The sequence below is a fragment of the Bison bison genome, unplaced genomic scaffold (assembly GCF_000754665.1).
Source record: "Bison bison bison isolate TAMUID 2011002044 unplaced genomic scaffold, Bison_UMD1.0 scf7180017864471, whole genome shotgun sequence".
Taxonomy (NCBI): Eukaryota; Metazoa; Chordata; class Mammalia; order Artiodactyla; family Bovidae; genus Bison; species Bison bison.
Window position 1 is genome coordinate 19889751 of NW_011495032.1, and position 9696 is coordinate 19899446.

At 40.4% G+C, this 9696-nt stretch overlaps 1 protein-coding gene across 5 annotated transcripts in view; it reads right to left on the reverse strand.

The window, feature by feature from the left end:
• ANKRD44 (ankyrin repeat domain 44) overlaps positions 1 to 9696 on the reverse strand; it is a 314767-nt gene that overhangs the window by 146294 nt on the left and 158777 nt on the right. For 4 of the 5 annotated variants that reach the window (XM_010860893.1, XM_010860891.1, XM_010860892.1 and 1 more), the window contains exon 3: positions 2058 to 2136. The exons of the other annotated variant lie outside the window; for it this stretch is intronic. In XM_010860893.1, coding sequence (XP_010859195.1) covers positions 2058 to 2136 — 79 coding nt within the window. The remainder of the gene's footprint in view (positions 1 to 2057; positions 2137 to 9696) is intronic. 5 annotated transcript variants of the gene reach the window in all.

Below are 9696 nucleotides of genomic sequence, written 5' to 3' on the forward strand. Positions count from 1 at the left end.
ATGCGAAGAGTTGACTCATTGGAAAAGACTCTGATGCTGGGAGGGATTGGGGGCAGGAGGAGAAGGGGACGACAGAGGATGAGATGGCTGGAAGGCATCACCGACTTAATGGACATGAGTTTGGGTGAACTCTGGGAGTTTGTGATGGACAGGGAAGCCTGGTGTGCTGTGATTCATGGGGTCGCAAAGAGTCGGACATGACTGAGCGACTGAACTGAACTGAAACCAAAAGAATGAAGAAGAAAGCCAGCTAGCCTGCATGCAATCCACACTGAGACTCATGCACATGCTTAGATCCATTCCAGGGATTTGTCCCGCAAATACTCAAAGGAGAAAGCACATGCTGGTTTTGGGTGAGATGTACCAAGTAAAGGTGCTTCAGTTCAGTTCAGTTCAGCTGCTCAGTCGTGTCCGACTCTTTGCGACCCCATGAATCACAGCAGGCCAGGCCTCCCTGTCCATCACCAACTCCCGGAGTTCACTCAGACTCACGTCCATCGAGTCAGTGATGCCATCCAGCCATCTCATCCTCTGTCGTCCCCTTTTCCTCCTGTCCCCAATCCCTCCCAGCATCAGAGTCTTTTCCAATGAGTCAACTCTTCGCATGAGGTGGCCAAAGTACTGGAGTTTCAGCTTCAGCATCATTCCCTCCAAAGAAATCCCAGGGCTGATCTCCTTCAGAATGGACTGGTTGGATCTCCTTGCAGTCCAAGGGACTCTCAAGAGTCTTCTCCAACACCACAGTTCAAAAGCATCAATTCTTCGGTGCTCAGCTTTCTTCACAGTCCAACTCTCACATCCATACATGACCACTGGAAAAACCACAGCCTCGACTAGATGGACCTTTGTTGGCAAAGCAATGTCTCTGCTTTTCAATATGCTATCTAGTAAAAGTGCTTATGCATTGTTTAGTCATGCAATTGTGTCCAACTCATTGAAATCCTATGGACTGTAGCCTGCCAGGCTCTTCTGTCCATGGGAATTTTCCAGGCGAGAATACTGGAGTGTGTTGCCATTTCCTCCTCCAGGGGATCTTCCTGAAACAGGGATCGAACCCATGCCTTCTGCATCTCCTGTATTGACAGGCAGATTCTTTACCACTGAGCCACCTGGGATTCCCCCCAAGTATATAGGTTTCTAAAAATGAAAACATTGGTATTTTAAAATCTGATGAAATATTTAAAATACATAGAAAAATAAAGAGGCAGTATCATAAAGACCAGTATGCATACAACATGTGCTGGCCATATATTTACTCCCAATTTTTAAAAAATGAAATATTTTACAGAATTGCTATCTCTTTTATACCTTCCCCTGAAAACATCTCTCACTCTATTTGCCTCCTCAGAGGTAACTACTATCCAGAAACTGATGTTTCATTTTTTCCCATATTTTTATGCTTTGATTACATTATAGTCATGTATCTAACCTAACCTCCATGAGGTTAAGTTAAACAAAATAGTACTGTTTTGCAATGCAATTTCATTTCAGTTCAGTTCAGTCGCTCAGTCATGTCCGACTCTTTGCGACCCCATAAACTGCAGCACACCAGGCCTCCCTGTCCAATGAATTTAAAAATATGTAAATACACACACGTATCTATGTGTATTCATGTAGATTTAAAGGAATCCATTTTCCTTCTTTAATTTTTAATTTTTTACAATGAAAGAAACAGATATCCAAATGTACAGAATGCATCCACAATACTGGGCCTGACTACTTGTTAAGATGGTCAGGAATCAGACTTTCAAAGCAACATAAAAATGTTTTACTGGAGAAATCATTTTTTTCCTTTTTTTTAAAAATTTATTTATTTTAATTGGAGGCTAATTACTTTAAAATATTGTATTGGTGGACAATACAAGACATTCTTCTTATTGAAAAATGACTAAAAATGTCTTGTATTGTCCCTTGTCTACTGACAAAATCAATGACCAAATAAATGTCCACAAGCACAATAAAGAAACTTTGTTTGGGTTCTTTGTAGTAGTCAATCTAGTAAATTGGTTATTTAAATTTTCACATGCCATTGACTTTTAAGTACAGCTGGTATTTACCTGACAGAATCAGGAGTTCAATTATCTCTGCATCTCCCAGAAACGCAGCCACATGAAGTGGGGTTCGCTTCTCAGAATCCTGAAACGATGGCAAAGATAAACAAGTCAGTACCGGCCGGAGGTGCCTTTGGTAGATACAGTATGACATGTCACTTACTCTGAGGTTAATGCTTGTGGGAGAGAGTGAAGGCCAAACACCTATTCAGATGAGTGCTGGTTACACATTTCTCACATCTCCCCCAGTCACATAAAGGAAAGATCCCCATTTTTGTGTCTGTATGTTGTATTTGCCTCATTGCTCCTTTTATTAAAGCCCAGCTCAGGTCAAGGATGGCCCATCGTGCACTGGAATTATCTTTAAATCTTCAGCATGGGTAAAAAAATTTCAAAGCTTCTACCTATCTTACCAGCACAGTTCAAAGCTTTCAATGACTTATTTTCTAAGAAAACCTAGTGAAACTATTCACAAGGACATGAAATATAAATACAATTATTTTCCATTACTGTTGCTTAGACCACTGCCCATTCATGTAATACTTATTGAATGCCTACTGTGTGTCAGGAACCAGATTCTGGGGACAGAGGGGTGACTACGACTTCATGAAACTTACAATCAAGTGGGAAGGCTGATAATAGTCATGTAACCCAATGACACATGAGATCCTTTCAGATGGTGATAAAGACTATACCAAAATTAAAACAGGATAATGAAATCAAGTGACTGTGAAGATGGGAATAAGATTCCTTAGAATGGTTGAGAAAGGCCTTTCTGAAGGTGCTGACACTGAAGCTGAGAGCTGAGGCAGATATTACTAACTCTGTTGTACAGATAAGAAACTATGGCTCAAATAAAGTAAGAAATGTCCTCAAGACTCCACAGGTATATAGCAGAGTCAAGATTAGACCTTCACCTGTCAGATTCCAGACTAAGTCCTTTGCATGGCTGTGAGGCAGCATGATAACAGGCAGGGGAAAAAAATACTGCTTCCCTATCTGTAAATTGGAGATAATACCTCCCTAGAGGACTGATAAGAGCATTCAAGACAATGTAAGTAAGTCCTCGGTAGGTATGAGGCTTGGTGCATGCACAGCAAGTGCTCCATGGTAGCCATTATAGTCACAGCACAGACAGTTGTGGGATACTGTAACCCAGAAGGACCCTATGGGGCCTTCCCAGGACAGAACCCTCATCCGAGTCCTCTACCTGCCTCGTCTGTAGAAAAACATTTAATCAAAATGAGAAAATGCAGGAACAAAGAAAAGAGAAAATAATACAGACACTAAATAAAATCTAGGACCTTTAGTTCCTCCTCGAGGGCTATAGATAATATCCTGAGCCACATCCTTGAGTTGTTTTGCAGATACTGAAACCCCCACCAAGAGGAAGAAGTTAACTGCATGCTGACATAAGCACGCAGATCCCAGACAAGTTGGAACCAGAATGTTGAGGATGCTGACACCCAACTACCTCACCACCAACCAACCAGAAGAATGGCCATAAGCTGATCATACACCCCAAAACCCTCTCCATCACCCTGACTTTAAAAACCTTTCCCTGAAAGCCATCAAGGAGTTCAGAAGTTTTGAGCATCGGCCACCCATACTCCTTGCTTGGCCTTGCAATAAACGCTGCATGTTCCTTCACCACAATCCGGTATCAGTAGATTGTCTTCACTGCACACAGGCAAGCAGATCCAAGTTTGGTTCAGTAACAATATCTTCCCTCGAAGACTGAGAACTCTCATAGGGTACAGAATAGGTCTTACCTCTCTCCCTATAGTACCACCATACTAGGTGAACAAGTGAAGTGAAGTGAAAGTCACTCAGTCGTGTCCAACTCATTGCGACCCCATGGACTATACAGTCCATGGAATTCTCCAGGCCAGAATACTGGAGTGGGTAACCTTTCCCTTCTCCAGGGGCTCTTCCCAACCCAGGGATCGAACCCAGGTCCCCTGCATTGCAGGTGGATTCTTTACCAGCTGAGCCACAGGGAAAGCCCATACTAGGTGCTCAGCATAAACTGACCAAACTCAACTAGTCTACATGCATGGCCTCCGCTACAAACTTTCAGCAGCTATCCTATAACAAAGGTAACCAAAGCCTATGCACCGTCTGGCGGTTTCTCCAGAAACTAGGATGCGTTTTAGTTTTGACATTTGTAGAGTCACTATTGATTTTAATCATCATTCCTATCATTGCTTGATTAGACAATATACCTAACAGCCCTTGAAGCCCAAGGCTGTTATTTTGTTTTCTGACAGTTCAGGTCCTCTGCTCTCAGTCTCTTTCAGACTATAGCTTTTAGGCATTTCATGACTCACTAATATCTAAAACAGATGGTAGGCCGGGAACATGACAAGAACTGATCTTCTAGCCAGCCTATTTGTTAGGAGGTCTGGTCAACAGGTTTTATGAAGAGATTAACTAACTTTTCAGTGGGTCAAAAAAGGGGGTTTGAATTAACTGGGAATTTATGTTGTCTATGTATGCTGCAGGCAATCACTACATATAAGAGGAAGTAGGGCAGTCACATTACTATTCCATATTAGATAATGATATGCCTTAGAAAAGGACTTCCCTGGTAGCTTAGTCAGTTAAGAGACCGCCTGCAATGCAGGAGACCCAGGTTCAATCCCTGGGTTGGGAACATCCCCTGGAGAGGGAAATGGCAACCCACTACAGTATTCTTGCCTGGAGAATTCCATGAATGGAGAAGCCCAGCAGGCTACAGCCCATGGAATCACAGAGTTGGACAGGACTGAGCTACTAACACTATTATAACACCATGGCTTAGAAAATTCAGTAAGATATAAAACCACGGTTAACCCTCTTATTGCCATATCATCCTTTCTGTGAAAATAAAGATTCAGTGTTTAAAAGCATATTTGCTTATTTGAGAATCAAGTATTAATTTATACAGTGAACTATACAAATAACTGAGATCAGACTTTCACAAATGTCTTCTACTTCTATTCTATTTCTTCTATTGATGTTTCTACAAGCACTTTCCTTTTTAGCTTTATATTCTCTTTGAATCCTCTATAATAACTGAAAAGTATCTATTGGGCCCTAGGATAAAAGTTATATAATTATATGTTCGTTAATAAATTGAACTGGTTCCAGAGTTTGGTTCAACAAATAAAACCTCACCTAAGTGATTTAAACAAGGACTAACCCAACCCAAATTATGACTTTAATTTGACCTGAAGCATAGTCAATGCTCTGTTTGAGAACTTGGCCTCAAATAAAAGCCAAAAAATACCAATATTCAAATCTGGTTGGTCCATCATTATATAACAGGCTTTACTCATCCGGTAGTTCCTTTTATGACATGACTTGTTCAAATTGAAGTTTTAATATTATAATATGGGTGTGTTACATGAGATCATGTTTTTACAACTCCTTGATTATAAATCCTATTTTTCCTCTTAATATGCATTTAAAGGTTTCCTATAGCTTTCTGAACACCTATGCCAATTGATACTCTCCTTCAGTGACAAGCCATAAAAACAGGCAACAGCAGAAAAGATCTATATTCAGGCAGTTCTTTGGTTCACTGAAGCAGCAGAATCATATAAACAATTTCATGTGTTATTAAGACCTTACCCAAAATAACAATGCATTACTACTATTGACCAAGGGTTGCCAATACCTGCTCTCAAGCAAGGAACCTGAGTGATGTACAGGATCATAAGTTGAGGGATGAATAACAGAGTCACATCCATCACCATACCCAACGAGGTGAAACCAGCCAGAAGTTGCAGTTCATCCTCTTTCTAAGTAAAGGGCCACTCTACTTGTCATAAGCTAGATAAATAGAGTAGGAGATGCAATGGTAGAAAGAGAGGGAAGGCTCCGGGGAAAAGAAAATGCTAATAATAATACTAGTAAAAATAGGTCATTGGCCAATGATATCCCTACGGTATCTAAGAAGAAACAAAACCCATCTGGTATTGATGCAGTGCTTTTAATTTTTTTTCAGAATGCCTTCTCATCTATTCTATTACTTAAATCTTATAACATCCGTATCAGAGGAGACACATCTTTCAGAACTTTGTTGTTAAGCCTTGCTACCACCATTTAAAAGATATGGACTCTGAGCCCTTGGATATGTTGTATGGCTTGCCCAACACAGCAAACTGATGTCAAAGAACTGGGGGTCCTGGCTACCAACTTGAAACTTTTTTCTTTATAAAAGTAGAAGCAAATGATCACCAAGCAAGATGGATGGGACAGGGGAGGAAGGCTCAAGAGGGATGGCATATATATATATATATATATAAAATTATGACAGATTTACACTGTTGTATGGCAGAAACCAACACAACATTATAAAGCAATTATTATCCAATTAAAAACAGATTATAGGACTTTAGTTTGTTAGCCTCTGTTCCAGATGTCTAGGAGACATCAGCAGTCATCCTTTTGTGTCCTATGGGTCGTAGCCCACACACAGAAACCTTGCTTACAAAATGTAGGGTGTACATCTACCAAGAGCAAAAGATCTGAACAATGAAAAAGGAATTTAAACATAAAATTCAAACACAAACCAAAAAAATGGAAGCAAGAACATCATCATAGAACTTGCCTTGATAGTCAAAAAAAACTTTCCCTTATAATCCCTAAGAAATTCTGGGGAAAACGTGACAAACACATAGGAAACGTTCATTTAAATGAGCTTGCAAAAGTTAAATGGTCTGGGGCAAGAAATAAGGAATAAACTGAGAACCAAAGCTGGAAGCACATGAGCTTATTACCCTGCAGGGAGAAGCCATACTCCAGGGGCTTGGGACTGAACACTTGCTCCGGGATGGAAGGTGAGGTGGAGAACTGAAACTAGAAGACCTAGAAAGTGGTCTTGAAGAAAGATTCCTAAAGAACAAAGGTGGGCTCCAGAAAAAGCTAAACACTCCCTGGGCAGATGGCACACCAGTGCCTTGGCCTAGATTCTTAGTGGAAGAATAAAAGTGTCTCCACTGAGTCCCCAGAGTCTGCCCTCCCGTGGTTTCAGGATTTGAAGAATACTGGAGTGGATTGCCATTTTCTACCCCAGGGAATCTTCCCAACCCAGGGATCAAACCCACGTCTCTTGTGTCTCCTGCATTGGCAAGTGGATTCTTTACCACTAGCACCACCTGGGAAGCCCCCTGTATAGTCTCGAAACTTTCGAGCTGCAAAATAGTTATAAAAATTGGTTCTAGGCCAAGGATACCCATATGGTGCCAAGAAGAAAAAACACGTATCCAGAGAGATGCGTCCTTGGTCCAGGTAACCCAGGATTCCCACAGACTAAAACTTCACTGAAAGTGAGCTCACAAACCACAGACCTATGTAGAAACAACTAATTTCCCAAAATCCAGGGTCAGCAGGCATACCAACCAGCAAGAGCTTGATATAACAGAAGAATCAGACAGAGATACAAACAATGTTTAAAATCATTTGAATATGAAGGACAAAGCCCAAGGGAGAAAATAAAGCCTTATGTATTTTTGACTGAACAAAATTCGGGGGAACAGGTATGAAGGAAGAATTATAGGAAGCAGTACAAATGATGTTAGAAACCATCTAAGACTTTGATTTAAGAGAGATGAAAACAGAAAAGCTGGAAAAAATTGATTATTAGAACAGTGACTTTGGAATATGTTTTACCACCATATATTCAGCCGTATTTTCTAGGTACAGACACATATTGAGAAGGTATTATCTTCCAGACACTGTGATAGATGTTATTAATAGAAATACAAAAATTGAAACATCCAGCCATCACCATAAAGACACTTACATCCAGTAACCAGTTTGCAAATTTAGGACATCAGAAAAAAATAAAAGCAGGGACATAGTAATTTGATATTTGTGATGTTAAAAGATTTATGAAAATTACCAAATGCACTGAGACAAAGTGTTAGTCACTCAATCATATCAGACTCTTTGCAACCCTATGGACTATAGTTCACCAGGCTCCTCTGTTCCTGGAATTCTCCAGGCAAGAATACTAGAGTGGGTTACCATCCTTCTCCAGGGAATCTTCCTGACCCAGGTATCAAACCCAGATCTCCTGTATTGCAGGCAGATTCTTTACCATCTGAGCCACGAGGGAATCCCACTGAGACTAATGTTGTAGTAAATATTGTCCTAAAACCTGTTCAATTCTGACCAAGCCTGGGGCAAGAAGTCTAAACAGACAAGAAAAAGATCTCTTTTGAACTGGGACATGCACACATTTTGCCCAGGACTCTCAAGAAGCCCTACTGGCTCCTGCTCAATACGAACTTTGAAAGCCCTGAGCCAGACTTCCAGTTCAGTCACAGAGCCCAGCTGGTATCTTATAGGCTGCCTTGGGGTAGTTTCTGGATCAAAACTAGAATCCAGGAGCAGACCAGGACAAGAGTAGCCTTCAGGCATTGTAGCCAAGCTACATGTTCTGCACCATTTGCATTCATTCTCTCTGTTGTCCAAGTGGACTTTCTGAGATGACCAACAGTTAAATGGTTGTGTGGTCTTTACAACACCCAGGAACACAGAGGAGAAAACAACTCAAAAGCAAGCACACATCAGAAACAAACACAAAAATAAACTCAAAATGGATTAAAGACCTAAATATAAAATTAGAAACTATAAAACTCTTAGAGGAAAACATGGGCAGAACACTCTCCAACATAAATCACAGCAAGATCCTCCATGACCCATCTCCCAGAGTAATGAAAATAAAAATAAACAAATGGGACCCAATTAAATTTAAAAAGCTTTTGAATAATGAAAGAAACTGTAAGCAAGGTGAAAAGACAGCCCTCAAAATAGAAGAAAATAATAGCAAATGAAACAACTGACAAAGCATTAATCTCCAAAATATACAAGCAGTTCATGCAGCTCAATACCAGAAAAACAAAAAACCCAATCAAAAAGTGGGAAAAAGACCTAAACAGACATTTCTCCAAAGCAGACATGCAGATAGCTAATAAATACATGAAAAGATGCTCCACATCATTCAGTGTTAGAGAAAAGCAAATCAAAACCACAATGAGGTATCATCTCATACCAGTCAGAATGGTCATCATCAAAAAGTCTACAAACAATATATGCTAGAGAGGGTGTGGAGAAAAAAGAACCCTCTTACACTGTTGGTGGAAATGCAAACTGGTACAGACACTATGGAGAAGATTGTGGAGATTCCTTAAAAACCGGGAATAGAACTGGCATACGACCCAGCAATCCCACTGCTGGGCATACACAGCAAGGAAACCAGAACTGAAAGAGACACGTGTACCCCAGTGTTCACTGCAGCACTACTTACAATAGCCAGGACATGGAAGCAACCTAGATGAATGGATAAGGAAGTTGTGGTACATACATAAAACTCAGGACAAGTAACGTATTTGAGGATATATAAATACATAAAGGAATGTATTTGAGTCAGTTCTAATGAGGTGAATGAACCTGAAGCCTATTATACAGAGTGAAGTAAGTCAGAAACAAAAAGACAAATACTGTATATGAACACATATATATGGAATTTAGAAAGACAGTACTGATGATCCTACATGCAGGGCAGCAAAGGAAACACAGATGTAAAGAACAGACTTATGGACTCAGCAGGAAAAGGTGAGGGCGGGATAATTGAGAGAGTAGCATTGAAACA